This window comes from Salmo trutta, unplaced genomic scaffold (assembly GCF_901001165.1).
Source record: "Salmo trutta unplaced genomic scaffold, fSalTru1.1, whole genome shotgun sequence".
Classification (NCBI taxonomy): Eukaryota; Metazoa; Chordata; class Actinopteri; order Salmoniformes; family Salmonidae; genus Salmo; species Salmo trutta.
Window position 1 is genome coordinate 889,455 of NW_021823423.1, and position 14,806 is coordinate 904,260.

Genomic DNA, 14,806 nt, shown 5'->3' on the forward strand with positions numbered 1-14,806 from the left:
ATTACCGCCAGCAACCGGACTGGAGTGTTAATCCATTACACTTTACTGCTCCAAGTGTTGGGATTGTTGAGCGGCCGTCATTGGTTACCTTTTTTTATTTATTTTATTTTACATTTATTTAACCAGGCAAGTCAGTTAAGAACAAATTCTTATTTACAATGACGGCCTAGGAACAGTGGGTTAACTTCCTTGTTCAGGGCAGAACAAGAGATGTTTACCTTGTCAGCTCGGGAATAGATCTTGCGTTACTAGATCTTTCGTTACTAGTCCAACAAGGTTACTTGTTTCTAACTTTCTTGTTTCTAGCATTGCATTGGGCTTAAAATTAACCTAAACCACACTGATAACCTTATACCTAACCCTAACCTTAAATTAAGACCAAACATAAATGTTTTGTTTCATGAATATTAACGATTTACAAATACAAAAAATAAAACAAATATCTAGCGGGAACCGGTTGTGATTTCTGTCTGTAATAAAGCCCTTTTGTGGGGAATAACTTATTCTGATTGGCTGAGCCCCTGCCCAGTCATGTGAAATCCATCGATTAGGGCATAATGTTTTTCTATTGACTGATTTCCTATGAACTGTAACTCAGTAAAAATGTTGAAATTGGTGCATTTATATTTTTGTTCCGTATAAATTTAGCCAATGAAATTGTGAGAACGAAACAATTTGTTGTTGCATATTTTACAAACTGGCTTAGAGCTAGTGAGCAGGTGAGCAGGCAGACTAGTCCCAGTAAACGGCCATCTTGGATGCTGTCTCCAGTTCTTTTATAGCTCAATGTGACTCCACTTTCAGTTGTCACTAGTTACCACAAAGTCAAAATTGTCTAGATCGTAAAAATTAAACGGGGTAAAAATAAATAGGTCCTTTATATTTAGACCAATTTTTTTTTTTTTTATGTTAAGCCTAAGATTATCAGTGTGGTTAATGTTAATTTAAGATCAGATTTTAAGAAAATACCTAGAAATGGGCTGCGTTAAGTCATAATTAGGACTTTGTGGCTGGGGTTGTGACAACCCGTTTTAACAATGTTTGGCCATTTTATTTAACCAACCTTCGACCGCGGGCCCCTCCAGCACAATTATTGAAAAAATATTTAGGAGAAAATAATTTATGATGCTTTTTGTTTATATTTCATCCTAACCTTGTTTCCAACAGTAAAATATTGGTTTGGATAATTTTTTGTGTTCTTTTAGAAATTAAAACAAATTTTATTTGAAAGCCTTCTTGTCACTGCCCTTCTGCCTCTTGCCACTGGAGGTCACTAAATGATCAAATTGTGACTGTGGTATTATGAATAAAGTCGAAGATATATAGGTGGGAGGAAAAACACAAAGTAGGTAATAATTACAAAAAAATTAGATTTTTATTACAACACTTCAACAAATACAACAATACACTGATTCCAAACAACTTTGCTTGTCAATTAAGATATCCAAGCGTCTTCATGTTACCACTGGCCTTCTTGAATTGAAGACTTTTATTCCGTTTTGCGTGGACAAACGAGCGTATTTGGTTAGAAGAGCTCCAGTTGTTTGCTTTTCTCCACACAAGTTCCTGCATGAAAATAACAACGATTGATCCTCAATAATTTAACACAGAGAGCTTTCCAGATGGTCCAACTTTCTTGCTCTAACACTACCTAGCTGTGTATCACACCACAAACATCTGGCACACAAGTCTAAATCTCTAATAGTCATTATTGTACAGTACAGAGACAACGGTCATTCTGATGCTCAGTTTTACTCACTGTATGTAAGGGGTGATGTCCTCCTCAGTCCACTTCTCTCTCATGGTGAAGAGATGGGTGAATCTCTCCAGTGTGTCCTCGGGAAGATCTTCCACTCTCAGCAGAGATATGGTCTCTGGTTTGGAGCTGCGGTCCACAAGGGCTAGACTCTGTATAGAAACCCATAACCATCTGGTCATATTACATCTGGATAATCTTGTAATCATGTCTGCCAACAACCATCACGTCTTTAAAATGTGTAATTATCATATTTCTAAAGCTAAAATAAAGCCTGCTGTAATGCCTAAAACGTAAACATCCACGATGAGATATTTTGCTGTAGAATCTGAGAATAGTCTTGTCCATATGTTAAAAAAAAGTGTCGGTAAAGTCATGCTCTGGAACTTTGACTAGTCAGTATTTTTCAACCTCCCGAGTTGGACTGGATGTGTCAATGTGTAGTTCATACATGCATAATCTGTGCGCAGAAAAACATCCTAACCTCAAATTAGCCACAAAATCCCTAACTTGAAAGAAACTGTTTTCTGGGAGCTATGCGGCGCCATTTTCCCTACATTTTCTGGACCAGGTTTAATCTGGAAAACTGGCCCATCCATCTGTGCACTGCCTGTCTGGCCCCCTCCTCACCTTCAGCTGGTCCAGTCTAGTGCCCATGCCCTCTGGGACACTTTGCTGCCACACCTCCTGGAACTCTGCCAGGTTGAACTTCACTGCGTTCTGCAGCAGCATCTGGGCTGTGGCTCTGCACACCATGTCCTCGTTCAGCGCAAAGAACACCTCATCTGAAAAATAGGACATTTTCTATTCTGTTTAATATCAATTAAATAGCTATGAAGAGCCAAAATACTGCATGAGGTAGTTGGCTGTGTGTCACTCTACAGCACACCAAAGCATTAAAAACGTACAATAGACAGTACTTTCTTACTTACCGTTGTCAGTGTAGCGCCTTCCATAACAGTTCAAGCTATGCTCTATCATCTCCCTGGGCAGGAGAAGGGGATGAGTATTAAAGAAAGACATGAATTCCCTACCCCACACACATGCACACTTCAATGTTGTCATGATGATTACATGCAACAGAACAGAGCTTCTGCACACTTTGGTTCAATGCACATTTAAAGATATTTGTTGTCCTGAGCCTTTAGTCAAATGTGGCCTTTGAACGAGCTTACAACATGATGACTACCTACCTACCTGCTAAGTATTACAACATGATGACTACCTACCTACCTACCTACCTACCTGCTAAGTATTACAACATGATGGCTACCTACCTACCTACCTGCTAAGTATTACAACATGATGACCATCTACCTACCTACCTGCTAAGTATTACAACATGATGACTACCTACCTACCTACCTGCTAAGTATTACAACATGATGACTACCTACCTACCTACCTGCTAAGTATTACAACATGATGACTACCTACCTGCTAAGTATTACAACATGATGACTACCTACCTACCTACCTGCTAAGTATTACAACATGATGACTACCTACTTGCTAAGTATTACAACAAACTACTCTCCACTCTACCATTTTATTTAACTAGGCAAGTCAGTTAACAATAAATTCTTATTTAAAATGACGGCCTACACCGGCCAAACCCGGACGACACTGGGCCACTGCGCCGCCCTATGGGACAGCCGTAACGTTGACTAACTGCACCTACTGCGGCTCCAGACGTCCTAACTCCTCCAGACTGACACTAAGAGGGACTTTACTGAAGGACCAGGACTCAGAGTCCACCAGCTGAGTGATGTGACCCAGTAGCTTCATCTCATAGTCAAAATCCAACAGCCTCCAGTAGCCTGGAATACACAAGAGGGAAACATGTGAAAAGAGCACAGGACAAACAAACACATCCTCATACATGTGGATACACCAAGGCCAGCATGTTATTTCCTAAATAGACACAAACCACATACAGTAGATCACATATCTAAATGGAAAGTGTGAGAAAATAAACATTTGGAAGATTTGAGAATCATTCTTACCGTTGACCTCACAGGCATGAATAGTCTGTAGTTGGGCCTCCAGTTCCTCCTCACTTGCTTGGATTCTTTCAAGCAGGTCTCCCATTGTGTACTGCCAAAAGAAACGTTTTATCAAGCAGGTCTCCCATAGTGTACTGCCAAAAGAAACGTTTTATCAAGCAGGTCTCCCATAGTGTACTGCCAAAAGGAAACGTTTTATCAAGCAGGTCTCCCATAGTGTACTGCCAAAAGGAAACGTTTTATCAAGCAGGTCTCCCATAGTGTACTGCCAAAAGAAACGTTTTATCAAGCAGGTCTCCCATAGTGTACTGCCAAAAGGAAAGGTTTTATCAAGCAGGTCTCCCATAGTGTACTGCCAAAAGGAAAGGTTTTATCAAGCAGGTCTCCCATAGTGCACTGCCAAAAGAAACGTTTTATCAAGCAGGTCTCCCATAGTGTACTGCCAAAAGAAACGTTTTATCAAGCAGGTCTCCCATAGTGTACTGCCAAAAGAAACGTTTTATCAAGCAGGTCTCCCATAGTGTACTGCCAAAAGAAACGTTTTATCAAGCAGGTCTCCCATAGTGTACTGCCAAAAGAAACGTTTTATCAAGCAGGTCTCCCATAGTGTACTGCCAAAAGAAACGTTTTATCAAGCAGGTCTCCCATAGTGTACTGCCAAAAGAAACGTTTTATCAAGCAGGTCTCCCATAGTGTACTGCCAAAAGAAACGTTTTATCAAGCATGTCTCCCATAGTGTACTGCCAAAAAAAACGTTTTATCAAGCAGGTCTCCCATAGTGTACTGCCAAAAGGAAAGGTTTTATCGAGCAGGTCTCCCATAGTGCACTGCCAAAAGAAACGTTTTATCGAGCAGGTCTCCCATAGTGTACTGCCAAAAGGAAAGGTTTTATCAAGCAGGTCTCCCATAGTGTACTGCCAAAAGGAAAGGCTTTATCAAGCAGGTCTCCCATAGTGTACTGCCAAAAGGAAAGGCTTTATCAAGCAGGTCTCCCATAGTGTACTGCCAAAAGGAAAGGCTTTATCAAGCAGGTCTCCCATAGTGTACTGACAAAAGGAAAGGCTTTATCAAGCAGGTCTCCCATAGTGTACTGCCAAAAGGAAAGGTTTTATCAAGCAGGTCTCCCATAGTGTACTGCCAAAAGGAAAGGTTTTATCAAGCAGGTCTCCCATAGTGTACTGCCAAAAGGAAAGGTTTTATCAAGCAGGTCTCCCATAGTGTACTGCCAAAAGGAAAGGCTTTATCAAGCAGGTCTCCCATAGTGTACTGACAAAAGGAAAGGTTTTATCAAGCAGGTCTCCCATAGTGTACTGCCAAAAGGAAAGGCTTTATCAAGCAGGTCTCCCATAGTGTACTGCCAAAAGGAAAGGCTTTATCAAGCAGGTCTCCCATAGTGTACTGCCAAAAGGAAAGGCTTTATCAAGCAGGTCTCCCATAGTGTACTGCCAAAAGGAAAGGTTTTATCAAGCAGGTCTCCCATAGTGTACTGCCAAAAGGAAAGGTTTTAAAAACAGAGAATGTTGACATCCATAGGTTTATTTAGTCAGTGTACAATAGAGGTGATGTTCTAGTGTGTTCAAGCCTGTCACATGTCTTCTCTTAGTGGGACCAACTTTACTGATGGTTGCTTTACTGAGGAAAAAAGTTGTACTTACTATGAATGTGACAGTCTTACCTTAAAATGAATGGACTAACTGTAAGTCTCTCTGGATAAAAGCGTCTGCTAATATGGCATATAGTATAGTACAGTTAGTAAGTACCTTCCCCTCCGTGACGTCCTCCTGCCCACTGATAACTGGACCCTCGTACGGATTCTCCATCAGAAGTTTCTTCAGCTTCTTTAGTTTGGGATGGCGTTTCCTCAACTCCCAGTAACTGTTAGAAAAGCCCCAAATCTGTTAGGAAAAGGGTCATTTCTTAGTCCTGTATACATTTCAGCATATTACTTCACACTACAACATTCTGTAGGTACTGGAGAGCATTATTGGTGTGTAACATTTGGGGAAAGTCGTACAGTATTGAGAACATTGAATGATGTAGGTCAGGTATTCCCAAACTGGGGTAACGCGCAATGCCGTCGGGGGGTACGCCAAAATAAAATAAAAATCCTTCACATTTTCAAACAGTACATTTATATTTCTAAACGGGGCTATACATTTGGGTGAGGTTTTTTTCCTCGCCTGAGTATCCCGGTTTCACTGCCTAAAATATGACTATCTAGTGTTCAGCAAAATAACAACACAATGTCAAACACAGGTAGCCTTGTCAAATAATTAACATCCAATCACATTAACCGGTACTCTCTCACACGAAACCGTCACTCTTGCGCAGACATTTAGAAACATGAAAATTTGAAAAATAAGCCACGGGAGTTTTTTGAGTGAGAATAAAGACGATTTTCGAGTAGTAAGACATGTATAAAAGCAACAGATACCATTAATATGAAGGGGCTAGAAGAGTCTTATATGGTGAGCTACCAAGTGGATAGGACAGGCAAGCCTCATACTATTGTGGAGGACTTAATTCTTCCTGCTGCCGCGGATATGGCTGGGACAATGCTGGGGGAAAAGGCCCAAAAAAACTATACAGACAATGATTTCATCAAACAACACTGTTTCACGACGCATCAGTAGCATGGCAGGAGATGTTTTGAATCAATTACTGCTTCTCATACAAGGCAGTGAATTATATGTGTTACAGCTGGATGAGTCAACAGATGTGGCGGGCCTGGCACAGCTCCTGGTACATGTCCGTTACGTTTATGGGGGGTCAATTAAGGAAGACATCCTCTTCTGCAAACCACTGGAAAACAGGACAACAGGAGAGGATATTTTTTAAGTACTGGACAGCTTTGTGACATCAAATGGACTTTGGTGGTCAAGATGTGTTGGTATCTGTACTGATGGTGCAAAAGCCATGACAGGGAGACATAGTGGAGTGGGTACACTGCAGCATCCACTGAGAGGCTCTTGCTGCCAAGGGAATGCCCGACGGCTTGAAAGACGTTTTGGACACTACAGTGAAAATGGTTAACTTTGTTGAAGCAAGGCCCCTGAACTCTTGTGTATTTTCTGCATTATGCAATGATGTGGGCAGCGACCATGTAACACTTTTACAACATACAGAAGTGCACTGGTTATCAAGGGGCAAAATATTGACACGGTTTTTTGATTTGAGAGACGAGCTTAAAGTTCTTTACTGACCAAAATGTTCACTTGTCTGACCGCTTGCATGATGAGGAGTTTCTCACACGACTGGCCTATCTGGGTGATGCTTTTTCTCGTCTGAATGATCTGAATGTAGGATTACAGGGACTCTCCACAACTATATTCAATGTGCGGGACAAAATTGAGGCTCTGATTAAGAAGTTGGAACAAGGACAACACACAGGTCTTTCCATCATTGTATGATTTTTTGTGTGCAAATTAACTCAAGTTTACGGACAATGTCAAATGTGCGAGCTGGGTGCGCAATTACGCAGGTACTTTCCCAAAACAGACGACACAAACAACTGGATTCATTATCTCTTTCATGTCCTGCCTCCAGTCCACTTACCGATATCTGAACAAGAGAGCCTCATAGAAAATGCAACAAGCGGTTCTGTGAATAAATTGTATTTAATCAGAAGCCACTGCCAGATTTCTGGATAGGGGTGCACTCGGAGTAACCTGCCTTGGCATATCGAGCTGTTAAGACATTGATGCCCTTTGCAACCACGTACCTATGTGAGAGTGGATTCTTGGCCCTCACTAGCATGAAAACTAAATACAGCACAGACTGTGTGTGGAAAATGATTTAAGACTCTCTCCAATACAACCGAACACTGCAGAGTTATGTGCATCGTTTCAAGCACACCCTTCTGATTAACCTGTGGTGAGTTATTCACAATTTTCAATGAACAAATAAGGTTTTATAAGTAAGATGGCTAAATAAAGAGCAAAATGATTGATTATTATTATATTATTATTTCTGCCCTGGTCCTATAAGAGCTCTTTGTCACTTCCCACGAGCCGGGTTGTGACAAACTCACACTCATTCTTATGTTTAATGAATGAATGTATCGTATAGTGTGTGTGTGTGTGTGTGTGGCAGGCTTACAATGATGGCAAAACAACATTTGAGAGTGCTCTGACCCTGGTGCTTAAAGGGGGTACGTAGTTGGAGGTTGAACGTTTGAAGGGGTACGGGACTATACAAAGTTTGGGAACCACTAATGTAGGTGAACACAGTGCATTAGAAAAATATTGAATACATCATAGTGAACTCACTGTGTAATGTCTATTAGAGGTCGACCGATTAATCGGAATGGACGATTAATTAGGGCCGATTTCAAGTTTCCATAACAATCGGAAATCTGTATTTTTGGACGCCAATTTTTTTTTTTTAGACCTTTATTTAACTAGGCAAGTCAGTTAAGAACACATTCTTATTTTCAATGACGGCCTAGGAACAGTGGGTTAACTGCCTTGTTCAGGGGCAGAACGACAGATTTTTACCTTGTCAGCTCAGGGATTCAATCTTTCAACCTTATGGTTAACTAGTCCAACGCTCTAACCACCTGCTTTACATTGCACTCCACGAGGAGCCTGCCTGTTACGCGAATGCAGTAAGAAGCTAAGGTAAGTTGCTAGCTAGCATTAAACTTATCTTATAAAAAACAATCAATCATAATCACTAGTTGATGGTTGATGATATTACTAGTTTATCTAGCCTGTCCTGCGTTGCATATAATTAGGTACACGTTGCTCCAACCATAAACATCAATGCCTTTCTTAAAATCAATACACAATTATATATTTTTAAACCTGCATATTTAGCTAAAAGAAATCCAGGTTAGCAGGCAATATTAACCAGGTGAAATTGTGTCATTTTGCGTTCATTGCACGCAGAGTCAGTGTATATGCAACAGTTTGGGTCGCCTGGCTTGTTGCGAACTAATTTGCCAGAATTTTACATAATTATGATATAACATTGAAGATTGTGCAATGTAACAGGAATAACATTTTGTTTTCGAGATGATAGTTTCCGGATTCGACCATATTGATGACCCAAGGCTCATATTTCTGTGTGTTATTATGTTATAATTAAGTCAATGATTTGATAGAGCAGTCTGACTGAGCGATGGTGGGCAGCAGCAGGCTCGTAAGCATTCATTCAAAATAGCACTTTAGTGCGTTTTGCCAGCAGCTCTTCGCAATGCTTCAAGCATTGCGCTGTTTATGACTTTAAGCCTGTCAACTCCCGAGATTAGGCTGGTGTAACCGATGTGAAATGGCTAGCTAGTTAGCGGGGTGCGCGCTAATAGCGTTTCAAACGTCACTCGCTCTGAGACTTGGGAGTGGTTGTTCCCCTTGCTCTACATGGGTAACGCTGCTTCGAGGGTGGCTGTTGTCGATGTGTTCCTGGTTCAAGCCCAGGTAGGAGCGAGGAGAGGGACTGAAGCTATACTGTTACACTGGCAATACTAAAGTGCCTATAAGAACATCCAATAGTCAAAGGTATATGAAATACAAATCGTATAGAGAGAAATAGTCCTATAATTCCTATAATAACTACAACCTAAAACTTCTTACCTGGGAATAGTGAAGACTCATGTTAAAAGGAACCACCAGCTTTCATATGTTCTCATGTTCTGAGCAAGGAACTTAAATGTAAACTTTTTTACATGGCACATATTGCACTTTTACTTTCTTCTCCAACACTTTGTTTTTGCATTATTTAAACCAAATTGAACATGTTTCATTATTTATTGAGGCTAAATTGATTTTATTGATGTATTATATTAAGTTAAAATAAGTGTTCATTCAGTATTGTTGTAATTGTCATTATTACAAATAAATAAGATCGGCTGATTAATCGGGATCAGGTTTTTTGGGTCCTCCCAATAATCGGTATCGCCATCGGCGTTGAAAAATCATAATCAGTCGGCCTCTAATGTCTATAGCTATTTAGTGTGCGTGTGTAAGCACGTTAACGTAATGTCTACTGTACAGACATTCAATTCCAGATCAGTGATTTACAAAATGGCTGTCACACAAGAAACATTCATTGTGTTCAGATAGTTGATAGACTCCTACCTGTGCATGGACCAGCTGAGAGCTGGCCTGGTTGTCAGTAGTCAGCTGATCTGGAGTCAGGCAGCCAGGCACTAACAGCAGGAGGTTTGAGGTGTCGGCTATCTTCAGGTCATAAGTCTTGTCTTCACTGCACAGGACAGCTCTCTCATCCTGGTCTCCTCTGATAACCAGGCTGCAGGTAGAGAACAAGGATAAAGGAGAGAGAATGTTGAGATCATACGTTAAACAGACTGTTTGTTTAACGTGTAGAGAAAGTGGCAGCAGCTGGATGAGTTGTTTTCACCAGGGCTGAACAGCCCTCCTCCTATAGAGGTAGTAGGGCTGTAGCCCTTGACCATCACGCTCAGTTCCATTACATCACACATCAGAGTCATTGGATGAAGGGCTATTCTGAAGGAGGAGGAGTTTAAATTAGACACGTTTTATGTGATATGAAAAGTAGAGGGATTTGTTTCTATAACTGTACTGCAATTGTGAATCGATTCACGTTTAGTTTGAGTATTTGGCCGTTTTTGGCTTCCGGAGCCAATTTGCCCTTTAAACAGAACATGTAAGGTCCTTGGACTAAGGAGTGATGGTAGAATCCTTAAACCTTTTGACCCATCCCTGTTTCAGTCCAACACACCTGATTCAGCTTATCAAGGTCCTGATGGGGAAGATCAATCATAGGATCAGGTGTGTTGGAGCAAATACCTGCAGACATCCGGTAACACTTCAGGTGGGTTGACAACGCACACTACATAAGCGTAATCTCTGAACCCAGAACAAAATCACGCGTAAACCAACCAGTCACCTGTGAATGTTTAGGAGACAACACACCGCACTTGTCTATTAACGTAATTGTGTTTAATCTCTTAACTGTGTATTTATATTGAATTAGCTACATTGTAACTGTGCAGATACTTTACCTCTTTCCTGCTTCTATGTGTTTACAGAGCGTGTCATCCAGTTCCATCAGGAAGTAGTCTCCGGACGAGACGCTTTCTCCAAAAGTTAAACAGTGAATTGTGTTCTGCAAATCATTCTCTTTTAGTTTGGCGATTTGTATGGTAGCCTGCACCTCTTCTAGTGTTCTCGACATTTGGCCCAAATATATGCGCTAACTATAAATTTAATGAGAAATAATCTATTTTGTAGTGCGATCCTCGCTAGATTAACTTTCCCGCAATATATACCGGAAGTACGAAGTCAAATTTGATCGACAGCGGCATAGGCCAATGAAAGTGTCGATGACTTCACGTTGTCCCTCCTCCAGTACAGTGGCTGTATGTCCCCGCAGCACGCTGAGTTCACTCCACATGGGTGCACAGTGATATCACTGGAAATGATCAGATGGAACCCAACCATAGCGCCAAAGGGGATTTTATTTATTTTATTTATTTCACCTTTATTTAACCAGGTAGGCTAGTTGAGAACAAGTTCTCATTTACAACTGCGACCTGGCCAAGATAAAGCAAAGCAGTTCGACAACATACAAAAACACAGAGTTACACATGGAGTAAAACAACATACAATCAATGATGCAGTAGAAAAAAAAAAAAAGACTATATACAATGTGAGCAAATGATGTGAGATAAGGGAGGTGAAGGCAAAAAAATGCCATGGTGGCAAAGTAAATAAAGTATAGCAAGAAAAACACTGGAATGGTAGATTTGTAGTTTGAAGAAAGTTAAAAGTTAAAATATAAATAATATGGTGCAAAGGAGCAAAATAAATAAAATAAATAAATACAGTAGGGGAAGAGGTAGTTGTTTGGGCTAAATTATAGATGGGCTATGTACAGGTGCAGTGATCTGTGAGCTGCTCTGACAGCTGGTGCTTAAAGCTAGTGAGGGAGATAAGTGTTTCCAGTTTCAGAGATTTTTGTAATTCGTTCCAATCATTGGCAGCAGAGAACTGGAAAGAGAGACGGCCAAAGGAGGAATTGGCTTTGGGGGTGACCAGAGAGATATCCCTGCTGGAGCGCGTGCTACAGGTGGGTGCTGCTATGGTGACCAGTGAGCTGAGATAAGGGGGGACTTTACCTAGCAGGGTCTTGTAGATGACCTGGACCCAGTGGGTTTGGCAACGAGTATGAAGCGAGGGCCAACCAACGAGAGCGTACAGGTCGCAGTGGTGGGTAGTATATGGGGCTTTGGTGACAAAACGGATGGGACTGTGATGGACTCCATCCAGTTTGTTGAGTAGGGTATTGGAGGCTATTTTGTAAATGACATCGCCAAAGTCGAGGATCGGTAGGATGGTCAGTTTTACGAGGGTATGTTTGGCAGCATGAGTGAAGCATGCTTTGTTGCGAAATAGGAAGCCAATTCTAGATTTCACTTTGGATTGGAGATGATTGATGTGAGTCTGGAAGGAGAGTTTACAGTCTAACCAGACACCTAGGTATTTGTAGTTGTCCACAAATTCTAAGTTAGGGATGCGCTTGATTTAGCTCGCCCAGCACACCGAGTGAAGTGCAGTTTGTTGGCTTGAGACTGGTCCACTTATCCGATTCTGTAATATTTGCATATATCGCGCCTTCTTGGTCTACTTCCACAGTGACCACTTGTCTTGAGCGTTGCCAATTTAGCAACTTTGTCGCTATATTAAGCGAGTTTTCAGACCCCTCCAGCGACTTTTATTGGTTAAAGATTCTAGCGACAAATTCTGTTTTTCTTTTTCAGGCTGCCTTTGGGGTTTTGACACAGAGGGTTTCTATGATTTTTGATAGCATTTTGTGACTTTTCCCACTCAATTCTTCCGCAAACAACAGCTGGAGAAGCTGTCTGTGCAACAGAAGTCACAGCAACGACGCACTCACATGCTGCGTTAACGTACTAGTTGGAACGAGGGAACTCGGACATTTCCTGGTTGCACTCGTGTATAACTACAAAAAGCAAGTCGACATTTCCGAGTTTCTTAGTTCTGACTAGCACTTGAACGTGGCAACAATCGGAGAAGCACAACGTGTGGCGGAAGAGGGCGAAAACGCGACGTGGGGTCCGCAGTTGTGCCGCATCAAGGCAAATTCGTGATGTGACGTCGTCGCGGAAACGGCAAAACGTAATCTAGCGTCTTTTAGCGACAAATCAAGGAGCCAATAGCAGTAATCACTGACAAATAGTCAGCAATACTGCACGGTGTCAACGTGTTTTTCATGGTAGGATCGCGTAGTAAACAGGCAGAGGTGCGAGTGGAGCTCATTACTACTGAAGAATACTATGCACATTTCACAAGAAATCGCTGTTCGTTGAATGAAGCTTTACCGACTAGAAAATAATATGCATACATTTAGATGGTTAGCGGACCAGTTTAATGTTCAGAATACATAAGAAGTTCAACATCAAGCTAGTGTCCCCTCTTGCGCAATAGAGATCGTCTGTCCATTTTTCACTGTGTGAAACTTGTTTTTTTTAATGCATTTCTCAGATTATGCTGCTGGTTTGCAAATCTAGGACAACGTGATCTCGAGGAACAATAAATCAGCTTTTTTTATCCATGGTGTTTGCAAGGTAAATATTTTTTAAAAAATGTTATGCATTTAAATGTGCAAGTAATGGTGAAATACTACATCATATGTGTGTCAGATGGCCCACAGCAGGGTGTTTTACCTGTCATTATGGAGGATATGACTGCACTGTGAGCCAACGTTATTTACACTATCCCGTTTATTTCAATTGATTGTGCTGTTGATATTCTGCAATTATTTTGGGATATACAAATGGCTGGTTACGTCACAGTTATGACACTAATACAGTATAGCAACAGTCATTAGGACAGAATACAGTGGAGCTATTCAGACGGCTTGTCAATGACATTAGGATAGGCAGCTATATATGGTGTACTGTAGCTCGTTTTCACAGGCTATGATGCCTTTGGCTTGTGTACAGTATTTACAGTGGCAGTAATATTTCCGTTATTTGAACAGTTGTAAAGAGATGGATGGTATCGGGAACACAATGCAGAAGAAGGCTGCGGAGCTCGAGCGCATGGCCGAGGTTCTGGTCACCGGAGAGCAGCTGAGGTAGGAGTGGCTGGCTCGAGCTGAGAGCTCTGTGTGATACTGTTCAAACTGTGTTGCGGCTTTTCAAACAAAGGCGTGAATTGTACCCATTCAAACCAACGCACAAATACAATACATTTTCTGCAATGCCAATGTGTATTGCGTTGTACTGCCCAAGTGCACACAATATGATCATTTTAAGTGTCAAAGGTTTGTTTGCATTGTGAACTGAAAGCAATTAATTTATTCATTGTGGTGTTAATCCGAAGATCACTGCTGCTTGTTTTAGTGGAAGAGAAGTAACACTTGTTATTTGTGGAACAACAGAGCACACACACACACACACACACACACACATCCACACACACACACACACACACACACACACACACACACACCCACACACATGCACACCCTTGGCCCATATTAGTGGTGCTTTAAAAAGCAAGATTGAGATAGCAGTAAGGGACAGCGATGAGTGTAAACATCAGTGAAATGACTCATTATAATTGGCATTGAAACGTTTTATCACCTGTTGGGGGAGTTTCTGTGTGTTTACAGATCTTTAACTTCATCATGGTCAAATCACATAGGTCAGTCAATAAACTCAATGTCAGTGTTTCTATCATGGTTAATCTTTGACCCTCTCTAAAATTGTCACTTAACTAGGGCTGTGATAATATCACTATCGCATTTTTTTTCTATGGCAAAAATGAAAACAGGAAGCAGGCCAAACTCTGGTTCTTTTAAAAACCTGCTGTGTGTAAAATATTGTGTGCTGTAACTTTGAAAATAAATACATGTCTCTGAATGACGACGTAATGTTTTCCTAAAGAAGTTAAATCCGCTTTATGTTTCCTTGCCACGATACTAACAAGTATTCTCCCGGGCCCTACTTTTAACCTGCCACAGCATGGCACAGTACTAGTCTGGTCTAGTTGGCATGTCTTTTAACCTGCCACACTACTAGTCTGGTCTAGTT

At 41.2% G+C, this 14,806-nt stretch overlaps 2 protein-coding genes across 8 annotated transcripts in view; one reads left to right on the top strand and one right to left on the bottom strand.

Annotated features, from left to right (window-relative positions):
* Nucleotides 1–1,352: 1,352 nt before the first annotated feature.
* LOC115190907 (sister chromatid cohesion protein DCC1) lies at nt 1,353–11,027 on the bottom strand. The gene is made up of 9 exons (XM_029748944.1): nt 10,748–11,027; nt 9,840–10,011; nt 5,523–5,657; nt 3,763–3,853; nt 3,438–3,576; nt 2,689–2,741; nt 2,387–2,541; nt 1,760–1,908; nt 1,353–1,566 (listed from the first exon to the last, which is right to left on the bottom strand). Exons 1-9 carry the CDS (start codon nt 10,918–10,920, stop codon nt 1,455–1,457), a joined length of 1,179 nt encoding a protein of 392 aa, XP_029604804.1. The 5' UTR covers nt 10,921–11,027; the 3' UTR covers nt 1,353–1,454.
* A 1,704-nt stretch (nt 11,028–12,731) lies between these two features.
* Nucleotides 12,732–14,806, top strand: part of LOC115190905 (DEP domain-containing mTOR-interacting protein) — a 60,884-nt gene continuing 58,809 nt past the window's right edge. For 2 of the 7 annotated variants that reach the window (XM_029748942.1, XM_029748943.1), the window contains exons 1-2: nt 12,894–13,333; nt 13,750–13,845. In XM_029748942.1, the coding sequence (XP_029604802.1) occupies nt 13,320–13,333; nt 13,750–13,845 (110 nt within the window). In that variant the 5' untranslated portion in view covers nt 12,894–13,319. The other 5 variants (XR_003877469.1, XM_029748941.1, XM_029748939.1 and 2 more) reach the window with 4 other exon arrangements.

Bases quoted from the DNA above. Each gene is read 5' to 3' on its own strand.
- LOC115190907 (XM_029748944.1), bottom strand. From the start codon at position 10,920: ATGTCGAGAACACTAGAAGAGGTGCAGGCTACCATACAAATCGCCAAA. The intron at 10,012-10,747 runs GTAAAGTATCTG...CTCTACCTGCAG, and splicing joins CACATAGAAGCAGGAAAGAG to CCTGGTTATCAGAGGAGACC. The intron at 3,854-5,522 runs GTACTTACTAAC...TTCTTTTGGCAG, and splicing joins AGGACGTCACGGAGGGGAAG to TACACAATGGGAGACCTGCT.